We start from the raw sequence: 26,294 nt of genomic DNA on the forward strand, positions 1-26,294 counted from the left end.
AGTGTTTATGTTCTTTCTTTTTTGTCCTTGTCTAGACTTTTTTTTTTTAATTTAAAACTGCGCAAAGTTTGCGAGCTGTCAGCACAGCAACTTTCCTTTCATGTACTTTTTACCTTTTTTTTTTCCAAAAATGAGATTTACACTAAAGTCAGACCTCAGTCGAGCGCCGCTGTGCTGGCTGTACGTTTGTCTGTTTTTGTTATATTGGTGTCAGCACAGAGCGTACTGTAATTTAAATGCAAATCAGATTGTTGAGGTATTGCAGATGTTAATCCTGCTAATCGATAGACCTGTGTGAGCCCATTAAGTTAGAAATCCATTACTATCTTTCTAGATGATATTCTATTGATTTTCCTCGCTTCAATCTATACTGTACTGTACACCAAAGTGAGTTACTGCGTATAAAGTCTGTCGTTTCAGGTTCTCAGCCTCCTCTGCAAAAAAAAAGAAGGTGGAAAAAAACGACAGAGAGATTGGCGTCAGTAAGTTTCTTTGTTTCGTGTGTAAAATGGGCTTTACCTGCTTTCATATCAGATTACCTCAAACTTCACACCCACACACTTTCCCACACACACATAAACAACTAAGGAAGTCCCTTCAAACACACACTCATTGTATGTACGTGAACACACACACACACACACCGGGGCCACACTCATTCTGGAGATGTCAAAAAGGCCTCTCACTCTTTTGGATTTATTAAACCTGAAACTAATCGGTACTTCTAACCCGAGAGGTGACCTTTTCAAAGGAAGTGCTGTTTCATGTCATGTAGCAGCCAGAGTTCATTTCCTTGGTCACTGACAAGCTGAAAACATCAGTCAGCTCAGTGCATGTACTCTGTTGTTTCACGACCTGGAAAAAGGGAAAGGCTAGAAAAGCAAAGGCTGTTTGTTTGGATTTTGCTGCTGTGTTTGCACTAATACAGACAAATAATCTTTACTACACGTCATCAAGTTGTTGTACCTCAAGTATCTCAATAAATATTACATTTGTTAGAAAAGAAAATACTTGTTTCAGCATATTTTGAGCATGTAGTCAGAATCTGCTCCAGATCTTTATGTTGTCAAAACAATGTTTGTACTGTATGCAACCAAATTGTGGAAACGAAATTAACTTTTCAACCAAACTTAAGCAGGTTTTAACCTCCTTTAACCTGTTCACATGGCATTTTCTAGCAGTTGACAGTCTACCCTACTGATTATCGCCATTTCTGAGATTGCTTTCATGAATTTAATGCTTTATTAGTAAGATCTTAGTGTTGATGTTCATCAAGAAAAAGAGAAGATGTGGTGGGCCAGTGAAGATGCAAAATGTCTGTGCACTAAACAACTGAAACCCCTGACATCAACAGTTTATGACGCTATTATTTTATCTTATTTTTTGTTAATTGATTAGTGTTGTAGTTGGAGGATTTTCCCACTGTGCATCCGTGAATAAAGTACCTGCTGAAACTTGGTTACAAATGACGAATGTCGTCTCTTATTACCAAGAAAGATGAGACAGTGTTGTGATAAACAGAAGCAAACCCCTCTGCACAGTTGAGCTTTTTAGTACTTTATATCGCCTCTTCTTAAATAGAGCGCAGTAAATACCACACACTTAAAAAAGCAACCTCTTAGAAAGGTCTCCAGCCAATAACCCCCCAAAAATCCAAAACTCTGTGCAATTTCTTACTAATTTATTGCATTTTGATTGAGCTAATGACTTGATTCAATCTGTAAGTAAGAGCCAGTAGTGGTGAAAGTTGCCCTGCTGGGGCCTGTCAGGCTCTGCAGGGCCTCTTTGAATACATGGCTGATTGAGTGTCTCCTCTGGCTCTTGGTTACAGTGGAAAAGGCCTGTCACATTGTCTTCCCCACCCTGCTGTGCCGCTAAGTGCCCCTGATAGCCTCTGGGACTGTGGATGGGCTAAATACCAGTGTAATTGTCTGCTCAGGGCACAAGCACCTTTGTAATGTGTTGTACAACACCACCATTAACACAGGCCCGGGGCTGTGGAGACATTAAATGGCCAGGGCTGTGTAGTTTATGTCCTCTTCCCCTCACTCTATATTTCTCTCTCTCTCACACACACACATACACTTTCACACTGTCCAGTGTTTAGTGGCTTGAAATGAAATGAAATGATTCTACTGACTTCTGTTTTTATCTTACACCATTTTTTGTACTGCAGTGTATAATAATCGCAGGTTATTTCAGTCTGATGTCTGCAAACGTCAGCTTGTCTGTTTCTGTAAATTCAGCGGGGGCAACTTGAAGTAACTTATTAAATATCTTATGATCTTTGCTTGGAAAAATGCATGTTTTTAATGCTCCTAGCTTCTTGTCCAGATAAAAGACGACTTGAGAAAAATGCTGATATGCTCAACTAGGTTGTCTTTAATCGCCACTGTGCCATAACACGGTTTTTCTGCCCTGGATTTTGTCTCTTAGGCCAGTTCAGGTTACTCTAACCATATAATTTCTTAAGGTTTTTTGGTGGGGGCTACAGTCCAGCTCTGCAGACACTACTCAGGGCTGAAATCTAATGGAAACTAGAGTGGAAACATATTATATATTGGGATGTGCAGGTTATTTATAATATTTTCCTAAAATGATACTAGAATTAGTAGAAAAGATAAGACAGGAAAGGACAGTGCTCTCTATCAATGAATCTAAATGTGATTTAAACTGGTGTTACCTTGATAATACAGCAATAACATCGCATTTCTAATTCCTACCCACTATTATGGGAAGTATGATCATTTAATCTAGCTATAGTGTTATTTCTTTAATTGTTATGTTGATTTAAATTCATATTTTCTTCCTCCCTGACCCTCCCACATACATAAAGTCTGCATGTAAACAAAACAAAATCATAAAAATAAGCAAAACAAACATCATTAATGAATGTCTGTCCAACCTAATGCAAATGTTTTACTCTGATATTTGAAAATAGTCACAGAATCAGCTGGATATATCATGTACTCATGTCTATGCATGTACATAAAGTGGCTGTTGTTTGCCTGATATCTCTGTACAAAACAAACTCGGTTAGTTACGGTGTTTTCCTACCTAATCATGCTCTTGTAGTCACTTTCCTCGCGTTGTTTTGAGCAGCCGTGGCAGCTCAGCGCAGATTGACAAATGATGTTGCCTTGGCAGCTCCTCTGAAACAGCTGAACGACTTGGATAAACACATTTGGCAGCTTTAGCACCCGCGAGAGGCGTCCTCCTTTCCATAGCAATATATTTCACTCTTCCTGTGTCCTTTACTTTGGCATTTTTCTTATCCTGTCGACTCACAATGAATCTCTTGTTTAAAACGTAATGATAGAAAAGTCCCGCAGATATTGATCGGCCCGCCTTGGCTCATTATTGCATATCCATAACTTTTCGACGGACCATGTCAAAAAGCCCAACGATAGACTGACAGGCCATTTTGTGAGTTGATGGGGCACAGTAGCCGAAATGGAGATTTAGCATAGGGATGAGGGGCTGTGTCACGCCTCTCCGGCAGTCATCTTCACCGGGGACAGATTGGTTAACAATGCAGGACCAAAGGTTCCTCTCTGCTTAATTAGCCTTTGACCCCGACACTGATGCCTTCTGTCAGCCTTGCGTTGGCCCTCCACTCTCTTCAGCTCCATAGCAAACCAATAATGAGCATTTAAGTGTTTTCTTCCCACCCTCCCCACCTCCTCCTCGTAATGGCTGCATAAGAGACTGCGTCCCTTTGAACAATTGTCTCAACAGCTCTTCATTGGGGAGATTAGAGTGAGAAATATGCGGAAGATTTAACTGCACACACAATAGAATGAACAGTCTTTATTCATGATAATGCAAAAGCTATTATTTGACTCTTTATTTAGTTCTCTGATTAAGGTGTTTGATGTGGCTTGAAATTACCAGTAGCTCAGGCTTCACTACCGAGCTTACTGTAAGAGCAGTGGTCACAGCTTTCTTTATCAGCAGCAGCGCGTTTTTAGAAGCTTAAAATGCATTTGGTCGGTTTTAGTAGAACGTTTGGTTTGGGCATCAAAAGATCAGCTGATGGAGAAATGCTAAACGTGCAGCTTCAAATCTTGTCTCAGAGAAATTATGTATATATAGTATTTTAAAATAACCATAATTCCACCCACTAAAATATTTCTAGATCTCAAGAGGAAATGCTTTTAGCCTCTATGGATAGAATCACTCGTTCGATGGTCGGTTGGATTTCCACAAAGTTTTGTACAGACAGTCATGGTCCTCAGAGGAGGAATCCTACATCCTATCAGTAATTCCCTGACCTGTTCTCTAAAGTCATTGACAGGTTGACATTTCTGATTTTTAATGACGTGTCTTGACAGCTACTGAGTAGTGGATTGCTGGTGACTTTCGTACAGACGTTCATAGTGCCCAGAGGATGAATCCCAATTACTTTTGTGATCCCCTGACCTCTCAGAACTGCAGGCATGGCTGAAAACACTATGTCTTGTTGAATATTTAAACAAAACCACAATCACTTGTTACCCTAAAGACTCAGGATGTGAGTCCCAGTCTCCAACCACCATTCACCCTGACCAACTTCCCTTCTTTTGACTTAGACATAGACACGAAAAAGTGTAGCTAAGGCACATAATCTCTTGGTTCTATTAATGGTAACAGAAAAGTGTTGTTACAGTGTATTTGTAGCATCACTGCAATGTCATGTTGGTATAAGATATTCGTCACATCATAGAGGACTTGCTGAATTAAGACTCTTCCAGAAAAAGTCAGATAAGATCAGTGAATTGGAACTGAAGGTGAAGGTCTGATAGTGTGAACATCAGCTGAGTGTCATGAGCCTCCATTGTTCAGTGTTCAGTATTTAAAGCCTGCCTGCCTGCCTGCCTGTCTGCTCTTTGACTGAGTTTTCTGGGCCATTAAGTCCTGCTGCTGGGCTGATGATGAGGAGCCAGACGCCTATATCGTTTCCAGAGAGGGGAGCGTCCATCTCTACAAGGGTCGTCCTCAGTTGGACACACATGGGACCCTCTCAAACTGGACAGGGACGATTTTTTTGGACACAGCTCGCATCATTTTAATGGGAGCTATTTAATCCCAGCCCAGCCTTGTCATATGACAGGCAACTCTTCATTCTTAAGATTGAATTTTTGTTCCCTTGATAGTAGCCTCGGCTAAGCGCTCCTGCCCCTGAGCAGCACTGACACATTCAGAAAGTTGATTGTTTTAGGTAGTCTGTGCACTGACCAATGTCACATTGATGTTAAAACTTGAAAAAAATCTAGTGAACCTAAAACAACTTGGGTCTGTTTTGAAACATTTACATAATAGTCATGGCTGAAATATCTAAACAAGAAGTTGACGGATTGTCTTCAAATCTTGTACAAGGATTCATGGTTCTCAGAGGATGAATCCTATCGACTTTGGTGATTCCATGACTTTTTCACTAGCGCTGCCATGAGGTTGACATTTTTGTTTTTCGTGAAATATCTGAAATATTTCATGGATTTCAACAAAATTTGGTACAGATATTCATGGCACCCAGAGGATTGGTTTTAAATGATGTTGTGATCCTCTGACTATTGGATAGACTGGCAATGAAATTTGACACAGATGTCATGTCTGCGCTGCCAAATATCTCAACTTCTACAAAATTTTGCTCATACACTATTTTTTCTAGAGGGTAAAGCCTGCTAACTTTTTGACTAGTTAGTAATAGTTCTTTTGAAAACTTAAAAACCAATAGCATAAAAAAATCTTGTTAATAAGTGACAACATCTACTGCATTGGTGGAAATTTTCACTGCAGATTGTTGTCACACTATGTCATGATTTATTGGGAATTAGTTTATGTTGAGATATTTCCAAAAACAGCACCACAGTTAAATGCAGAATGTGTGTGTGTGTTTACTTAAGTGTTATCTACCCTCATGACCCTTGCATACGGTGGATGAGTGTAGAGTATGAAACCCACAGAGAGAGCTTATCCCCTGGTAGATCAGACTGAATTACCATCTCCTCTCACATCTGGGCTTTTGTTCCCCTGTTTGGCAGCAGCAGAAATGATTGCACCTTCATTCACTCCCTCCCTCTCTCTCTTAACAGGACAAGTGGGAGGTTAAAAAAAGCTTCCTTTTGTTATTCCACACAAAGACTGTTTAATAGTTTGGAAATCTTATATAGAGTGCTGAGTGACTGGGAAAAGGGCAAAAGTTCATTCAACATTGCCAGCAGGTAAAATCTGCCTTGTTACAAACTTTTTTTGTACACAAGACCCTCTCTTTTTATAGATGCGGTGATTTCAGTTATTACAGCTCACATCTTAAACATATAGTATCAGCAACACTGTGTCTTAATACTCTGCAGATAATGTAGGAATTGGCAGATGTTTGTTGAGCAAAGTTTTGTTGCAGTGAAAGTTTGTTAACATTTGAACCAGTAACTCAAGAACTTCATACTGTGACTGACTTGTCTTCTAAGAGTTTTGTTCCCAGAATCACTGTTGCTTAACTTTGGTTTTAAGTGTCATTGGAACAAGTGCCATGGACTCATACACACTGTCAGCACAAGTTTTCAGAAGTTATTGTTTTCATTGTTAAATAAAACTGGGAAAAACACTGACTAAAGTAGTCTCGTGTTCAAAATCGTGTTTTTCTGGCGCTCTTCAGTGGACACAGGAAGTAAGGGGCTGTGGGCTGTTAACTGAGCTGCCGCTAACATTAGCTTAGCTTGGGTTTTGGTTAGAATTCCTTCAGTGTTCATCGTGCAGGAGGTTTTTGCCAGGAGCCGAATTATCCACGGTTGTCCTCTTTAAAACAAATAGACTATGTAATTAAAATAAGTAAAAACAGTGAATAAAACAGTTTCATGTTAAAAAATTCAGTGTTTCTCTGTGACGCTATTGGGCAGACACAGGACGTGGAAAGCAGCTGTTTGCTTAACTTGTTTCTCTTATTACTTAAGATCCAGATGTCAGATGATAAAAATCCTTCATCGGGTTTAAGATTATACTTATAATATTAAATAAAGTGACGGTGACTTGAAACAGTAAGAAATTAGTCAGCTGAAAGTGTTTTTATGTCCGGCCAACACCTGGCACCACGGTCACATGAACGTCTCCACCACTAAGCGTACAACTTCCAATTTAATTTAACTCTGAGCTCTTCTACAAAAGCCTTTCTTCTTAGAAAGTTAGTGAGAGTTTGAAAGAGCGTGAGTATAAACACAACGAGGCTGTAAAGGTGGACTTTTGAGTAGATCGATTTTCATGTTAACGTCCCCGACAACCTCTTTAGTCTCATTTAGCCACTTGTTAGCATCCGCCTTTTTTTAAGACACGAAAAGGCTTTTAAAAAAAAATCACAAGTGAGATAATTTTTGGTTTATTTTATGTCCTAGAATAAAACAAGAAAATGTGTTGAGCTTGTGTTAAAACCACAGACCTTATTTCAGGCATTTAACCAACTGACTTTGGGACAAGGAAACCGTTATCGCTAAAATGCAAATTTACGTTTTTTTAATTTAAGTTTTAGGACTGGTTCTTGCACCACTCTTGGCATCAGTTTCAGTTGCACCTGAAGGGGAAAAAAATACAAGTAACTATAACTACTAGTAATAGTTTTCAGATTTTTAGACAAAATAATTAATCTACAAATCAGACGAATAATAGAAAATGTAATTGACAGTGAAAATCATTTGTTAATTGTTTAATTAGTTGCAGCCTTGGTGTCATTAACAGGTGCTTGACGGTAAATGGGGAACAAGGCTTTCTGCTGCTTCAGACATTAATCTGTATTTAACAGTTGGATGCAGCAGAGAACATGTGTACCACAGTGTGTCATGATTTAACATCCCCAGTGAAACTAACACGTCCAGTTGCTTTCAGCCTTTAATTACATCATAGATTTCCTGCTGATGAACAGGCAGAGAATTAACAGTGAACGGGCTAATTCACAGCTGCTCTCCCCCACCCCACATGCTGTTATTGCTGTACAAGTAGATCACTGAGGGATAAAAAAAAGAAAAAAAGAGAAAGAGCTGTGTGCACTTAGCTACACAAACATTAGTATTAACGATTGGGCTGCCAGTTTGAAATTGGTGACAAACTGCAGACGGGCAAAAATTGGAGTCCGAAACCAATCAGGAAGTTAATGAGGAGAAAAATTACTCCTCTTTCTCTCCTCCCACCACCACCACTGCTGAGGAGGAGAGAGAGAGATGAGAAGCCTGGATGAGGCAGAGGATTCTGGGAAACTCTAGACATCAGCTCTTTTATGTATAAAGTTATTCAGTGTAAAAATGTTTATGATAATCAGAAATTTTAAATGCAAATTTGAATATTGTAGGTTTTTAATGAATTGATCTTGTTGGTGCAACTTTTCAAGTGGTGCACATTAAACAGCTGATATGGGGATAGTCAAGTATCATAAAATAACTATTATATAACTATATAACTAATAATTATTATTTTTGCATTTTTGCTCAAAAAGTTACTTAAATTGTTGTTGAATTGTTGATTAAATTACTGCTAATTGACTCATTAATAATTAAGACAAAAGTTTCTGCTCTACTAATGATCTAATGTTATTTTTTATTCCTTTGACTTTGATAAACATCCAGTATTAGGACTTTAGTAAACCATGATGGGTAATTTTTACTATTGTGTGACAGTGTATTAAGGCCATTGTTGGTTAAGAATAAAGAAATAACAAAAGAAAAAAAAACAGTGCCCAGGGAGGGGGGTAATATTCAGAGACAAGGGAAAAAAAGGAAAAAAATCTCTGTAATTTTATTTATTTTAAAAATAATTTCTTTAAAAAAAATTTTAAATTTTTGCTTTATTGGGCCAAATATGCCATCGTACTATTGACAATTAATAAGGAAATCAAAAATGGAAACAATCTTTAGGTGAAACCGTTGTAAAAAATGTAAGAATTCAAGAATTTTTCACTTAATAAAAGATAAATCATTTTCTGAAATTGCCTAATTAATCATTTGACCAGTTATCTCAGCACAACACCAAAACAAAAATGTCTGTCAGTGCCTCAAAGTAAATTTTGTGAGAATCTTCACAGATAATGTTGTGTAATACAGTTCAATAGAGAGGATATAAATGAGGATAAAACAATATGATGAATGTCCAGGATGAGTATTAAACATTAGTAACACAAATGACTGTACAATCACCGTAGATTGTTGTTAACCAAGCGTAATGTCTGCCGGCCTCACACTGTTATTAGTATGTGCAGTAGCTGGAAAACAAGTGTTAAAATGTGTGGGTGCACATATCTCTCATGTTAACTGTAAAAGATCTAATGCTTTTGTTGAGTGTTCACGGTGTTCCCTTTTTGCAGACTGATTCAATTTGCTATAAATCCCAAGCTTTGCTAAGAATCATTTTACCGCCCAGTCATATTTATATATCTGGTGAATACAGCACTAACAGAGAGAGACCATTTATTCTGCAGTGCTGATGATACGACTCTGATGCTGTTTTGTCTGTCTCACTACAGTATTTCTCTTCTCCTTTTTATTTACTCGCCTTACAGTACGAAGACATTTTTATTTTATGTGCGCCGCTGTACTGTCTACCTACACGAGGCAATATGAATTTATCATATTAATGACTTTGAGGAGTATCCAGAAAAAGATTTGTAGCTCAGGATCTGTGAAAGATATGAGGTTTTTCTTTGCTTATTTCAGATCAGTAAACATTATCCTAGAAGTGGAATTTTACCCAAACACATTTTGTAAGTTTCTGGAGGTGTTGGTGAGGATATTGATCTTATATAGTGGAGTAGGTGTGACATATTTCAACCAAAATCTACAGATACATCCACGACTTCTCAGCCTGTAATTTGCTTTCTGATCGACATGTGTGCTGTATATTTGTTTCATGAGTCTAGAGCCCAGATTAGACCCAGATTCAACTCAATGTAAATGGACAATTCGCACGTTCTTATAACCTTGGTGCTGTCCAGCGAACCAGCCCAAGTTTTGAGCCGAACCACCAAGGATTGGTAATTAATGGAAGACATTACACAATGATGGATTGCATTGTTCACTTGTGCACATTTGTATTGTTATTACAAGCCCAGGGCAACCTGTAGAATACAACATGTCACATTTAGAGAACCGGTTATATTTTTGGTTCCAGCTGGAAAATGATGTTTTGCATTTCCGAACCCAATTGATTTTTGGTTAAAACGCTACAAACGGTTCAAATTTAGGTGCGTAAACTGAAATCAGAATCCTTTAATAATCCTTTCACCCCCTTACAGAACTCATCATCTCATCCCAAACCACAAGCTGTGACAGGAGCAGAGAAAGTGGGCATAATTACACGATGATCGACCATTGATTGCTAAGAATTTTGTCAATCACATGGAATTTCAATTGATACGTTCGTATTAACGAGGTTGTGTAGTGTGTCTTGAAGCGATATAATGATTTTCACTACATGGCAGCAACCAGCAGGAGGCGCAATTAAAGTTTAACAGAGAAAACCAAGCTGCTGTTGAGCTGTTGTCGAAATCGAAGGTAAACATGAAAACTTGTTGTTGGACTATATCCTTATAGAATAAAGATTTAATTGAGGAAAAACACACTTTCTTTCGTACCCTATTTTCTGCCATAGGCATTTTCAGTATAAAAAATAATGATTAAGGGATAATTGATCAGTTTTCCCGATGATTGATCAAGGAAATTTCCTCAAAAGGGGGACACCAGACAGCGTGGGGCAGAGCAGTTCAGAGCGGCCAACAGAAACAAGTTGCACTACCTAATGACGTAATAGAAGCAAAAAATAATTTTGACAGCGAAGCAGCCAATGGGAGAAGTCCAAGCCAGCTGACCAGTAGTATAACTTCATCACTTAGCCAACTTTATCACTCACTCAGTCACTAACGTTCGCGTTTCTATAGCTATCCCTGCTGTTGTGGTCCAGCCAAAAAATCGAGCCTGAAAGAGAAACTCAATCCCTGCCAGTTTTTGTACACACCTGTCCAAATGTCGGGTGAATTGGCTGTGACTGTTGGATAGTCTGTTACAAAAATGTTAGACGACCCGACTGGCCTCTTCAGTTCATCTCTGATCAGGACTGTGTTTTCTGTCTCATCCCTGCAGCGTTCTCGTCCAGTAGCCTCACCACCGCTGACACTCCCGTGACCTGCAGGTCCATCAACTCCCTGGTTAACTCTGACGTCAAGGTCGAGTGCGAGGCCGGCGGCGAGATGGCCAACTTCACCGTCATCGACGTCGACACCACCAAATAATGAAGCTAAGGATACAACCAAAAAGCCATATGAAATCAGTTTAGAAAAAAGCTTATGTTCTTGCAGTTTCACAGTTCGCTGTTGCTTCAGGTTTCTTTTTTCATAAACCTATATTCCGTACTTTTTAGTTCATTTTTAGCTTCAAAGCTGTGGAATCATTTGTTGAAACCAGTCAAAAATTGTTCAAGTTCACAGATAACAACATGCAAACATTAGAGAAAGGCTATTTTAAAAGTTAATTAAATGTAAAAGTAGATTTAAATCAAGATTTGACCAAATTATAGAAACTAAATAGTGAATGGTTGCATATGTATAAAGTTATACGCTTGTTTTTTCAGCTTTAGAAAGCAACTGTTAATGTAAAGCAATGTGTTTTTATATTATCCAAAAGATAAAGTAACGCAGTACGCAGAATAATGACATTAAAATCCTTTCTAGCCTACAGTAAAATGACTAGTGCAGCTTTCACACAGTACCAGTCATGATGTGTTTCCTTTAACAGTGAGTTAGTGGTGATTAGTTCGGTGTTAGTCGACTATTTTTGACAATCAGACTATTGACTTTTTGAGCAGATAAACAGGAATCACTGTCTCTGTATGTCTTAAGCACTTATTTAGAAAATGTCAGAAGTGAAATTTGGCCAAATGAAGTCAGCATGTGCCTTAATTTCTTTTAATTTCCCCCCAGTTTACATGCAGTACATACAATAATACGCATAGTTGAGTTAGTTAGAAAAATGTTTTGTGGTCCAGTAAACCAATAGACTGAAAAAGATGACCCCACCGTTCTTAGTAGACATTGATCTGGTGCTCTGTAAGTTAAAAGATGTCCAGAAATCCAGGGTTAAAATTGGACTAAACTTTGTCTGAGCAGCAACAATTAATAGATTAATAGATTTTTATTCTCTTATTTCAGCCTCTCCAGTGTGAGGATTTACTGCTCATATCATTGTAAACTAAATATCTTGTTGTCATACTGGTCTCTGCTAGGAACAAAAACAGAGAACTTCTAAAATGATGTTAACTTTTGAAGATATCCACTCAGTTTGTGTAACTCAGACAGCTGAAGCCTCTTTGACTTCAGATAACCTTTGGAGTGTAATTTCACACCAAATGAGGACTTTATCACTTACACTCAATCTGTTACAAAACAAATCCCGTGATAAGAATACACCAGACGTCTATTTTTTTCTTAAATATGTCACAAATATTGTCGATAATAACTCTTTAAATTATTTTTTTAAGAAATGTGACCCAGATTTGAAGATTTAAACTGAGTGGGATATTTTAATCAGACACATACATCTGCAGTAAGATAATATTGATTGATTTATCTGTGTGGCTTCATTAAAAACATCCAGTTTAACCCAGATTTATGCCTGGACATCTTTTTACTTGCACCAGTGAAACACAGTTATCTATCCCTGAACAGCAGTCACATCATCACACTACACGCATTCCTTTCTTCTGTGTCTCTGAGTTAGAGTTAAAAGTAAAGATCCACCATCAGAGACACAGAGATATCCTCCTGTAGGGCGGCTGCAAGAGAGCATAAAAAAAAATCCAAACATGCAGGTTAGACATGAATCATGTTTCCCTCGGTTGTGTTGGCGTGTGATGAGCACCGGCTGCTTATTTATGATGCCACTGATCCAGTGGCATCATTTATTCCAGAGAATTTGCATGTCTATTGTATATTTAACCCCTTCAGGCCAGGAGTTTTGCTATGGTGGATATAGACAGAGCAGAGGCTGAAGTGAAGAACTGAAACTCCACAAAATAAATCAGCAACTATTTTGATAATCAGCTAATCATTTTAAGCACAAAAATGCTAAATATTAGTTGTTTTCAGCTTCTCAAATGTTAGTATTTGCTGCTTCTATTTTTTTCTTGTCTTAAATTATAATAAATTGAATATTTGTTGGGTTTTAGACTGTTTCGGATAAAAAAAAACAATTTGAAGATGCCGTCACCATCAGTCATTTTCATTATTTTCTGATACTTGCAGCCCTTCTAAACTCTACAGTTGTTTTTAACAGATAAAATACAGGTAATATTTGCATTTAAAGAGCAATAACCCCCAAAACAAACTCTTTTTTTACTTTATGAACTAATGAACGTTATCCTGTTTGCCCACATGTGAGTTTAATTTGAATATTAATTAAAAAACAACTCAGATTTTTTTTTTCCAACTTTTCCGCCGTTGTGAAGCTGACTAGTACACTACTGTACTGTTTATGTGTTTTGTGTTTTATGGAGATTCATTTCGAATTGCATGCTTTGAAAGTGTTTATTTGTGTTTGTGTTTGAATAAGACAGCAACAAAAGTAATTTGGAGTCTTGGAGTTTATGTCGCTACAAGTTTTAGGGAAATAAAAACGCTCTAAGTGATGGAGTGTAAATGCGATGGTGTGCCGGGAACAACAATATAAAACAGACAAAGAAAATTACTTGTATTTTCTTTCTGCTGCGCTGTGGGAACATTCATTGGATTCTGCCCCATCTGTTGTAATCAATAACGTGACCATCTTGTTTTTTTATGAAACGCACTTACTCTTAATTTCATCCACCAGTGGTTTTAGAGAGAAGAATGTGGAGTTACCTATAAGGCTTTGACATTATAAATCACCTCTTGAGACCAGATTGTACAGCAGTATCGATTGATCCTGATATATCACAGAAATTTACTGTCACTTCTGTTTTCAATTAAAGATACAATCAGTCAGATAATGACTTAATTGGATTTTACAGAAGATTGAGTTTTATTGCCCTGTGCTTTACGAGTTTAGTTAAGGAAGGCCATTTTATCACGGTTGTCAGGGGCGACCGGCTGCCGCTGCCTTGTCCTTCTGTAGCTGCTGCTGCTGTGTACAGCGCAGGGGAGAAAGTGTCACAGGATTGGTTTTCCTTGAGCTGCCTCTGCCTCCATGAATCACACCCTCCCATAATAGATAAAATCTGCTCGGATCCCACCGTGACACCTCCTGGTGGAGTGATGGCGGCTCGATACAGAGGGAAAGTGTGGAGGGTGGGACGCTGTGAGCTCAGAGGTGGAAACAGAAACTTAGAACTTAAATTCAAGCACAAACTTTTAAGCTGTTCAAGCAGCATAAACTGCTAATAGATTTAGTTCATTTTTGTTTTCAACCTTTAAATATTTACATCTCTAAAAATGTTTATCCAACAAAAATATTCAAGTTTCTCTCCTTCATAGTAGTGATATTCGCTTGTTAAGTCGTAACAACGGACAAAAATACTGTGTCTGGATTCAGCTTCACTGATGCCCCCCTGTTTTTCAAATGCCACACTGTGTGTTGTTTAAATAGATGTGTGTCCAGAGCTGTTCAGAAGAGAGGAGGAAATGGCTACAGTTGATAAGGGAAGAGAAAAACAAAGTTTGATGCTATCAGGTGCGAAGATAGCTAGCTAAGTCCAGCTTTATTTGCCTTAGCTGGGCAGCACAGAAAACACCTGAAAACGAAACATAAAGATGTGGATTCTTAGCAAGAAATGCCCTCTAAAACAACACAGGATACAGCACTGTGGCATCTTGAAAACAGGAAAACCTTGCTGAAGTTGGACCCAGAAACAAGATTTTCATCCAAACCAGTCTAGACAAATCAAGGAGCTTGTTCCTAAACAAGGAGCTACCTCTGTAGCATGAATCGCTGTCAAGAACATGTCAAACCAACATGTGGTTCGTACATGCACTGCAAACTTCTCTAGACGTCACTAGGAGGCGGGGTTATATGTGTGAACGCAAAAATGTCCATATCAGTCACACTGGACATTAAGTGGACTTTGTCCTGCGAGCTCCAGTGTAAAGTTTGTGTGAAGTCCAGGTGAGCCCAGCGAGCGGGTTTGTATTTGGTCCTGCAGTGCTGGTATCCTGGAAGCTCTACCTGCAGGCACCACCCCCTTCTCCAACTGTGTACTGCATGTGTGAAGCGGCAACACCAGAGCTGATACTCTGGACGTCGTCCGAAGTTTGTATGTGAAAAACAGCTTAAGAGAGCACTTTGTCATCCTGTAGGTCAATGTGGCAAGAAAATACAAAAAAATCTGACATGCTAGACTTTTTGTCGCAGTGTTGTGGGGTCTCCCAGACACCACATTCGAATACGTCACACGACAAGTCCCGTTTGTTGTTTGTGACTTCTTTATTTGTCACAGTCGGGCTGAATTTGTTTAGTCTGAACTGGGCCTTAAACCCAAGCACAGATTCACACTGAAAGAAAATATATTTTACAGTCTAGATATCCTTTGTTATCCCAAATCTTTCGTGCACTACATCATTCAATGGATAGATGTTACTCTGGATTTTAAAGCTCATTCCTTTGGCTTTAGGTGGAAGGAAGACAATACAATAATTTTCTCTACCTCTACGTCTCCATATTCTTATAGAGCATATTTTCTTTTCAGCTGAATATTCTGTTGACGAAATATTTCTAATAACCCTGCTAGTGAATTTGCTGTTTAAGTTGCTCACGTCAGTCTCTGATCTTTAACACCTTAAACCCCTTTAAAGTATCTTTGGATGTGAAATTGCTGGACTGAAGTTTAAAAACTAATAATCTGGATATTATATTTACAGTTTTGTCTCATTCACATTTAATTCGACACAGTCAAGATGTTTGGTGGATGTCTTGTGTGTTAAAAACAAGTGTTTGCCACAGTTGATGTAGAAGCAGTTAAATCATCCATGTACAACATTGTCAAAAAGACACAAGTAAACTTTAGACATCTAAAAATATCTTAAATGTTCAGTGGTAAAACACACTGGTGATTGATTATCATCAACACCTGTGTCCCTGCAGCTCACCAGTCTACCTGGCCCAGGTGTCTGCCAATCTCTCATTAGGAGGTTATAAAAGGAGGTGTTGTTCTGCAGCTCCAGTGCTAAAGAGAAGCATGTAGGAGAAATGTTTGCTCACTCTTTGCAGCTGTGAATTGTCCGTTCACTTTCATGTTAATTTGGAAAAGTCAAGATTGAGACTTCAAATCAGTTTGAGTTTAACAGTGCAAATACACAGGAGCTCTGTTATCATACAAAGGCTCATCAGCTACAATATCTTAAAAGTGCTCAAACGTATTTTTGCACCCAAGCATTGTAATGCATAGAAAATCTAATCTTTGTGCTCCTTCCAACTTTCTCAGCTGCTGCAGGGCCTCACAATTAAATAAAACATGGCTGTTTTATTAAAACCTAGAGCAAACTGAATTCTTGAATTCGTTGCCACACCTCTTTTAGATAAATGTCAAGATACATGGGAAAACTGAGTCTTACGACAAAAAAGAAACAGCAACTGAATGACAAACTAGAGCACAGCCCTCACAAACTTGTGGCTGTTCATGCACTGCAGGTGTAAAGTGAATTGTCATGAGTATTGCTCCAGCCACAGTGGCCTCCAAAAACAAAATGCATTAGCTTTATATTTAGTAAAAGCAGAGTAAAGACTAGAATCTCACTTTTATACATGAAAAACATCAAATAAAATGTTCAAAAAGTTTGGAGGAAAAATGTATAAGATGTTTTAAAAAAAAAAAAAGGACAAAACAAACATTCTGGCTAGTTAAGGCTAATTTACCTTTTTCTGCTTGTTGAAAAAAAAACACAAATACAAACAAAAACAACAATTTTGATGCTCCAAAATCTTAGTACGTTTTTTTTTTTTTTTTTTTCTAAATACACCACATAAACAATACAACAGCTAAATCTTCAGTCATTGGCTAATGGAGACCGAAAGGAACAGCCGATAAATTAACAGCAGTCCGACATCTCAAGACCACACACATTAGTTTTATTCTCTTTATCGCTTTATGGAGCATTTTTAACAGAAAAGAATAAAGTTGTTTAATTTGAACGTTGACATGGTTTCAACTGTGAGATTTCTAATTTCACTGCCAGTAATCTGCAGTTTTTTTTACTTCAAAACAAAAATGCATTGAGCAAACAAACTGGTAACAGCTCCTCATGATTTTCATGAGTAACTTTGGTGTAAGAAAAGAAACAGAAACATGTCACACCATTAGACAGAAACGAAAAATTAAAGCAAATGAGGCAGATATTTCAGCAACTCTAGAAAATATTAAACATTTCAAACTCATGCAACAGTTTTACCAAGCTGAGATTGAGATTGCTAAATTGTACGATTTTATCCAAAAATATTATCAACACCTCATATTAATGCCTGCGATTTACACTGAAATTTCACCGTATGAATCAGGTATATCAGAGTCTGATTCTGCTCAAGTTTTTCCTTGTCACTGTCACCTAGTCCTTGCTCATGGTGGGAACTGTTGGGTCTCTCTGTATTTATAAAAATCTAAAGAGCACGGTCATGGTCTAGACCTGCTCTAAAGATTTTTATAATATCTTAACTGATTTAGAAAATGTGAGAGATCACACACACGATGACAAATTTCATCAGATTCACAGATTTCAGTTTCACAAACTCTAAAGTCAAACAAGACTTCGGAGTAAACAAACATGGCGGACGACGATGTGTCTTGTTTGTTGTGCTTCCGTCTTCATGTCAGCTTGTTCATGTTTCCCCCAATACCAAACATGTTTAATATTTATCAGGGAAGCTCTGAGTCTTCGGAGCAGCAGGGAGGGTAAAATCACTCTGAACACACCTCACACCACAGGAGAATCTGACAAGATCATCTTTAGAACCAACAGATAATTCGGCTTTTGCTGGCTTTTTGTTTCTGTCCTAACAACTACAAACATACAGTAAAATATGTAAATTACAGCATCATTTCTAATTAACAAATAAAACTATCCACAAGCAGTGGATGTAGCTGACAGTCTGTCTCTCCCTGTGTTTGCTGACCAGTGTTGTTGGATCACAGAGCTGTTTTTGAAGGACAGGCAGAGCTCCAGTCATAAACGCCCAACCCTGAGAGCCAAGCACCAATAAACAGGCTGAACTAGACAGACTAAACCAACTTAACAGGCCACTGTGACGCTGTGCATCCAGAGCTAATCTGAGGATGTTACCCATCATTTGTCTTTACACCTGCTCTGTTTTGATTTGAGGAGACAGAGCTGCCTTCAGGAGGACACTTTTTTTTCTTTTACAGAAAAAAGGAGGAACCTGTGAATGAAATTTAAAAATGCAAGTCACAAGCTTGAATAACGTAGTGTCAAAATCAAAACTATAAAAGTAGATTTTGATTGATTTTTCTGTACACATTCACTGCTGATATGGTTGCTTCAGCTTTTTTAATATTTACTTTCAGTGCTCAGGTAAAACATTTTTTGCACTAGAATAAAAAACACTACAGACTTTCCCCTTTTTCCCCTGGAGGCTGTTTGAAAAAACGTCTCACTAATTCAGATGTCTGGCTAATTCCTCTGTAGGAGCTCGGTGTCCCGCCTCCCCAGGGAGGCTTAAATCAGCGTTTCTGTGACAGGACTTCTGAGTGGCAGTAACGCCCCCAATCAGCACCTAATAATAACCCCAACCCAGCAGAGGTCAGCTCCTCCTTCAGCTCTGAAGGGGGCCCTGCTGGAGGAGTTTCCTCTGCTAAAATAAACACGAGATCAGAGACATTCAGAGAGAAATTTAGAGGAGAAACTTATTCTTGCTCTAGATAACACATCAGACGTTGACAGTATGTCACTACCAATTATTAAAGTCCTTATTTAATCATTTATTTTGTCTTATTCGCGTTTTAAAATGTTCTCTTGTAGAGGAGGTGATAAGGACAGTGAGAATATAAGAGCTCGATATCAGGATCAGTTGAGTCGAGTTCTTATGCGTTTTTAGCATTTTGGTTTGTTAACATATGGTTTCCAAACAATTATACAATCAGCCAAACTTGTGGCTTCAGTGAAATGCATCAGGGCGTCAAAAAAAAGTGGCGTCATTTTACACAAACACTTTACTTTTTCTAAGGTCCAGTCCAGACTACATAAATCCAGTCTGACTGTGACACAGTGTCATGGCTGACAAATTTCCAGCCTTGTGGTGTGACATGATCAAAGAACAGCAACGACCCACAACACCCAGACGAAAAGTCAAGACAAGGCTCCTTCATGTTGACCACCGGTTGGAGTGGTTATGACCTTTTTCAGTGTGGCTAGAGGCAGCAAAATATCTCAACAACTATTTGACTGTCACGTGACGTGTTTATGCATTCATGGTCACCAGTGGATGAATCTTTCTTACTTTGATGAACCCTTTGCTTTGAGTGAAATATCTGTCATGAGGTATATTACAGACACTACAGAGCAGGTTTATAATGCTAATATTTACCAAATTTCCAGAAAATAGGCAAAAGAAAATGCTAATTAACTGTTGTGTGGTAATTTTACTCATGTAAAGAGTCTGAATACTTCTTCCACCACTGAAAGTCACACAATAACACAAACAAACTAACAGGCAGCGGTATTACAGCAGCTCCCTTATTCTGCTTGATAAAATTACTGTTTTTGTCAGTGAAGTCTGGTATAGAAAATGCCAGTCATCCTTAAATCCCTCTTATAAATATTCCTTTAGACACTTGTAGTTAGTCTGTGTAGCCTATTACCACAAATTTTATGTTTTCCTCCTCAGTATATTCTATTCACCTCTCATATTTTATCATACTTACTCCACCTCTAACCACCTCTGCAGGTCTAACACGATACTTGTGGCCTGTATCTCTACATATAATAAAGGACATGTAGGTGTTTCTCGTAAATTAAAATCCATGTTGTGTTTTGTGTTAAATGCACAGATCCCAGCAGAAGATATTTACCTGGTGATAGTCGTTCTGCAGCCTCAACATGCACTGCATCTAAATAAAACAGAAAAAAAGAAAAAAGACAAATCAGGCCTTATGCCAATTACATTGCAGCCTGCAGTATAAACTTTTATTCCGGTTTGTGTTTTACTCTTTATCCACGAACAACATGAATAAATTTATTATGCGTTCACCCGCCGCCTCCTCCCACTCCCACAAATCTACTCGGCCGGCACAAACTGCAAAGCCACTCTAGTCACCTTGAAATTTCCTCTGCTATTTTCCAATTAAAAGCTTAATAGCCCTGGAGACTGGCTTCACGTGGGGAAGTTTACCGTGCTCTTATTCTCTGTAAGCCGCGCAGCCTCGGATCCCATTATTTGCTTGAATAAACCTTTTTTACGGTCAGAAATGGGCCCCGGCTTTGTCCGGTGTTATGTTTCAATGCCCTCTATTAGTCCAGCAGAAGGGACATATCAGCATCCTCGACATAGTTCCCAAAGGGCTTTTATACATGTAGAGACCTAATCATCTAAGTTATGTACGATTGTGTAAAAGGTGCGAGAAGCAGCGTGCGTTTTGTCCTGAGTTAAGCCTGTGGGCCTGCAGGCGACAGGGAGAGGAAACGCACACAAACGTCCTGACTCTGTTTGAATAAGAATTGAATTAAACACACACAACTCTTCCAATGCAATATGTTCGACTTATTTCTCTCAAAATAAACCATGTTGTGGGTTTGAGATACAAATGAGACGTCAGAGTTTAGACAGCTGGGTCATTTTCTACATTAATTCAGTTGATTTTTAGACTTTTTAAGTTTTTCTGGTGCTATTTTCTGTTTAAATTTCATGTTTTCTTTCACCTTGAATTGGTAAAATATCAAATTTATGCACCATATTTTAAAAATCTACAAATTGCGGTCAACAGTAAAGGCCCTGACTTGTTAATTTACCGTTTTAATGTCCTAAAAAAAATTTGAATTTGCATTTTTTGTCCTGCATGTGTCAGTATTGACAACCAGGATGTTATTCAGTTGACTTATGGTGAATTTACAGCTTAAATTTCCATGTTGAAATAAGAAAACTACGTCTTCTGTTTGAATAATTTGTAGTTTGGACTCAAACTACAGGCATTTATGATGCTATTCTCGTTTTTTGTTGCATGTTAATGGTTGAAATATAAACTTTTTTAAACTTTTTAAAATATCCACAAATATGGGTGCCAATAGAAAAGCATTTCATCTTTTCACCACTTCTAAATTTTTAATGGATGTTTGTTTCATGCAGGAACTGTTTTCCTTCAGTCTCTAAAATGTGTCAGCTGATGTCACAGTGAAACAGTTGAGTTTGAGCTCAGACTAATGGGTCATACATATGTTTTCAGGTGTTGATGACACTTTTTTCAGAGTAAATTTTGTGTTTTGTTGACTCCTGTGTTTGTATTTTGTCTGTTAACTTTAACTTCTTTGGTTCTTTATTTCCTGCAGGGGCTCAGTTTTCCCTCATACAGTCTTTAAACTCTCATATCATAGGCCTGCACTGCACTTCAGTCTTCTCTGGGACTGTTTCTGGATATAATGTTGCAGCTCTCAGCTGATAAATCTGCAATAATGAATCTCAACACTTTATTTCAGCTGCAGGATCAAGTCTTAGAATCTTTAAATATTTCCAATGATGTTGAATCTTTCTCTGATCTTGGAGGGAAACTCTACTAACGTGTGAACCTCAGAGGGAAACTTGAGGTTATCTGATCCTCACTTGGCAGGTTTTTGTTTCTCGCCCACTTCAGCCTCACATGGACATTTCTTGCAGCGTGCAGACGCTTTGACGCGAGTAACAGCGTTTGGTTACTCGTCTCCATAAGTGCGTGTCAGCCTGATGCATATCTGTGCTGTCAGCCGGGGGGGGAAGGTGGATCCTCCACTACAAGCCAACACCTCTTATCCTCATCCTGTCATGCGTGTAGCAGAGCAGCTCCATCCAGCTCCATCTCTCTGACTGCTGCTGCTGCTGACAACGACACTCCAGCTCCGCCTCGCCTCTCCGCACATGCACTTGTGCGTCCTGGGAAACACGCCGCGTCCGACAGAATGAATGGCTACGGGTCGCCCTACCTGTACATGGGGGCTCCGGTGTCTCAGCCCCGGGCTCCGCTCCAGAGGACCCCCAAGTGCGCGCGGTGCCGGAACCACGGCGTGCTGTCGTGGCTCAAAGGTCACAAGCGCTACTGCCGCTTCAAGGACTGCACCTGCGAGAAGTGCATCCTCATCATCGAGCGGCAGCGCGTCATGGCGGCGCAGGTGGCGCTCCGGAGGCAGCAGGCCAACGAGAGTCTGGAGAGCCTCATCCCGGAGTCGCTCAGAGTGCTGCCCGGCATCGGCATACCCGGGGCCGGCGAGGGGAACCAGGGAACCCCGCCGAGGTCAGAGGAGCTGGAGCTGAGGTGGAGCAGCGCGGAGCCGGTGCAGGCCGGAGCGCAAACATGCACAGGTAGGAGGCGGAGAGGAGAGGAGAGGAGAGGAGAGAGGGATGGAGCTCCACTTTAACTTTAACTTTAACTAAAATTTCATCTTATTACATGTAATGAAAACAATGAACAATTCAGCAGAAAAACAAATGAAGATCGAAATAATTTTAAATCACCACCAGACTACTAATAAATAATAATGATAAATTAATCACAGGAACATTACCAATACTTTGGAAACATTTTCTCACATCTTAAACTTAAGAGACAAAACAAATCCTTTACTGAAAAATTAAAAAATGTCAGTGAATTTTTAAATTAGTAAAAAAGAAACAAAGATTGATCATTAAAATGTTTATTTTTATTTGCATCACACCTAATCTAATCTGTTTAAAGGTATCTCCAGATACAGTCATTTGTTTTGGGTAATATTTCAACAAGTAAGTAAACACATCCTCTGATGATACATTTGAATTACAGTTTTATTTAAAGGGATTCATTCAGGCCATTATTATAATTTAAAACAACAAAAAATAAAATTACTTTATTGATCACCAGGGAGAGATGCATTAAATGTTTTCAGTCATTATCTCGATTTTCTTTTTATAAAACGACAGAATCATAAAGAACAAAAAATATCGACTGTGTTGACCCAAAGCTGAAATAAACTTATGTTTGACATTTTTACAAAATATTCAGGGAGAAAATCCACGAGACATCTTTTTAATTAAATGAGAAGAACGAATCTTATATATTAAGATTTTTCACAGGCTGAACATTTATTAATTCGATATTTGTAACAGACAAATGTGTCTATTCCCCTGGTAATTATTAGAATAATGACACCACCACAAGAGTTGTTTTATTATTGTTTTCCTTATTTATTTATTGAACATCACGTTACTTTTTTATTCATAATTTCCTTTCTTTTTTGACAAGGAATACATTTCTCTGTAATCATTTAATCAATTAATCTGGTTAATTATGATCTGAATTCAGCAAACAGGCTGAGACATGATGTGTTTATTCACAACTCCTGTTTTAATCGTTTAATTTCAGCTGTTTATTTAGATTTTTATTCAAAAAGCAGAGAGTTTAGTGGTCAAGAGATCATTCCAGGTGACATGTAGCTAATAATTAGCAGCTCTGTCTTTATTAAATTAATTAACAGCCTTAATGATCTCGCCCTGGTTGTTTGGACGCAGGCAGCGATCAGCTTTATCCACATCAGCTGCATCTTCCTGAGCTGCTGTGTGTGCAGAGAGTATCCGAGTAATCAGTGGCGGGCAGCTTCAGTCGAATCTCATCGCCATTTTTCTTGCAGGAGGGTCAAGTTGAGATGAAATGTTACCGAGCAACAGGCCGATCTGTTTGCACGGTGTGGTCAAAAGATTCCTCAGACACACAGTCAGCACTTTGCGTTAACAGCTCCGCAGAGGAGAGAGTAAAGTAAATGCTCGTAAATCGTCGTGTTGGAGACAAGTTGACAAGCGATTAATTGTATGTTTCCTTTCCTGTTGAGAGCTGAGGGTGTGATGGGAGAGCAGCTCAGTGTTTCTGGAGCCTCTGGTTCATTTAATGCTCCATCGGCTTCGTGCGAGCTGGAATCTGTTCTGTTTCTCGCCCAAACTTGCCTCCTGACTTCCTGTTTCCTCGCCCCGCAGAGCCCACAGAGGACGGTCCCGATGAGGTGTCTGGGGGTGAGAACGGGGGCAGCTCCAGCGAGAAGGAGCAGGACCCGGTGAGCTCCCCAGAGGACTCCAAACCGAACTCCTGCTACACCCCGGAGCCCCCGGAAACCCCGTCCAACCCGGGAGAGGAGAGCCGCTACAGCCTCCCCAAAGCCGGCAGCGCTGAGAAGGAAGCCAAAGCCGAGAGTCCACACAAGTATCCCGTCAGCCCCGGGGAGCAGAGCGTGCTGATCGAAGGCCTCGCGGGCTCCATCAACCTCCCCTTCAGCCTCCGGGCCAACCGGCCGCCGCTGGAGGTCCTCAAGAAGATCTTCCCCGCGCACAAGCCTCCGGTCCTGGAGCTGATCCTCAGAGGCTGCGGGGGGGATCTGGTGGGGGCCATCGAGGTGCTGCTGTCCAGCAGGAGCCCCGACGGTAGCGCGCACGCGCACGCCGACCCGCACACGGACGCCCTGGTGCTGCCCTCAAACGGACACCTGTTCGAGCACACGCTGGGCTCCTACCACCCGGTGTCCTCCTCCGCCAAGTGGTCGGTGGGCTCCGCTTTCCGGGTGCCCGAGTCCCTGCGGTTCACGTCCGACTCCGCTTCGGGCGTGGTCTCCACGGGCCCTCTGGGTGTCCCCCTGCAGCACCCGTCCTTCCCGCAGCCCACGCGCTACCCGCTCATGCTGCGCAACTCCCTCACGCGCAGCCAGGCCAGCCCCTTCGTGCACAACGACGTGACTCTGTGGAATACCATGGCTCTGCAGCAGCAGTACCAGCTCCGATCGGCGGCCCAGTACGTGTCTCCTTTCTCCCCGGCAGCCCCCGCCGGACCCGGGGGATCCGTGTTCCGCAGCTCCCCCATCCTCCCCTCCAGACCCTCCGAGGAGCAGCGCATCAGCATCCAGGAGGAGAGCTGCACGCTGGGGCCCAAACCCAACCTCTACTCCCCCGATGAGGAGTACGAGGAGCGGTCTGACTCCGCAGACTCCCGCATCCTGAACTCATCCACCTAAAATAAATGCTGATGATGGACTAACGCAGCAGGGGGGGAACCAAAAATGTATTATTCTGAAAGGACATCAGTGTGTGTGTGTGTGTGTGCGTGTGTGCGTGTGTGTGTGTGAGGCAATCACCCGTTGATAAGGTGATGTTTAATCCCCCCCAAACATCACATCACATCACCCCCCTCATGCTCTCAAGATGTCACTGGACTTGACCAAAACGGGATGAATGTAAACACATGGTGATCATTATTATTATTATTATTATTATTGTTATTATTATTATTTTGAAAATCCATTCTCTATTTCCTGTAAGCATGTTTATTACTGTGAAAACTGTCGATGTTAAGGATCATCACTGCATGTTAAAGAGTATGCCAAATAAATCGGAGTCGTCCAAATGGAGCAGGAGTGTTGCTGATTTTATTCTGAGGCAGATGTCTGAGGTTTATCCATGAGAAATGTTGTGAATTTATATTTAACAAACATCTTTAGTGACTTTCTGAAGTGGGTTTAATGCTCTATAATCATGTACAAATTAAATTAAACACCAGAATGCTCAGTGTTATCTAAAATAACAAGAGTAAGAAGAAGAATCTAGCTGATGTTATGCTTTTAATTTGTGATATTTAAGACATATTAACCATTAGATCCAACTTTACATTCAGATAAAACACCTCAAGATTTATAGACAAAATCTAAAGGTCAGAACATCCAGAATAAGTTAAACCAGTTTAGTTTTCCCCAAACATAACACACAACCACAAAATTAACATTCACACACAGTATTATCAGTGTGTGTTAACTGCATTTAAAAACAAACAGTTTAGAATCCAGTATAATGTAGTTGACATAAAGACATTTTAACTGTGTTTAAGTGATTGTCAACAATTTAAATTTCTGTGCAGACGTATTTATATTATTCTAACTGTGTTTTACTGTGTTGTTATTTATCTGTTTATGCAGCAGCCTCTGCTCATGGCTGTCCACAGGAGGAGTTACAGTTACAAGTGCATTAATAAACACTTAAATCTGCCTGTAATTAAAGTGTTAATTCAAGAACCCATTTATTAAATGTTTATATACTGATTATAAATGTTAACTTAAAGTGCATTTACATTGATGCAACAAAAAAAATTACAAGAAAAGTCAGATTATTTCCAAACTCAAGACA

General features: G+C 39.6%; 2 protein-coding genes across 4 annotated transcripts in view; both read left to right on the forward strand.

The window, feature by feature from the left end:
• dmrt1 (doublesex and mab-3 related transcription factor 1) overlaps positions 1-13,572 on the forward strand; it is a 33,342-nt gene extending 19,770 nt beyond the window's left edge. For all 3 annotated transcript variants that reach the window (XM_051075174.1, XM_018668978.2, XM_018668977.2), the window contains exon 5: positions 11,094-13,572. In XM_051075174.1, coding sequence (XP_050931131.1) covers positions 11,094-11,242 — 149 coding nt within the window. In that variant the 3' untranslated portion in view covers positions 11,243-13,572. The remainder of the gene's footprint in view (positions 1-11,093) is intronic.
• Positions 13,573-21,742: 8,170 nt separating this feature from the next.
• On the forward strand, positions 21,743-26,049 carry dmrt3a (doublesex and mab-3 related transcription factor 3a). The gene is made up of 2 exons (XM_018668307.2): positions 21,743-22,466; positions 24,108-26,049. Exons 1-2 carry the CDS (start codon positions 22,067-22,069, stop codon positions 25,130-25,132), a joined length of 1,425 nt encoding a protein of 474 aa, XP_018523823.1. The 5' UTR covers positions 21,743-22,066; the 3' UTR covers positions 25,133-26,049.
• The last annotated feature ends 245 nt before the right edge of the window (positions 26,050-26,294 follow it).

This window comes from Lates calcarifer, linkage group LG13, assembly GCF_001640805.2.
Source record: "Lates calcarifer isolate ASB-BC8 linkage group LG13, TLL_Latcal_v3, whole genome shotgun sequence".
In the NCBI taxonomy this organism is placed as follows: domain Eukaryota; kingdom Metazoa; phylum Chordata; class Actinopteri; family Centropomidae; genus Lates; species Lates calcarifer.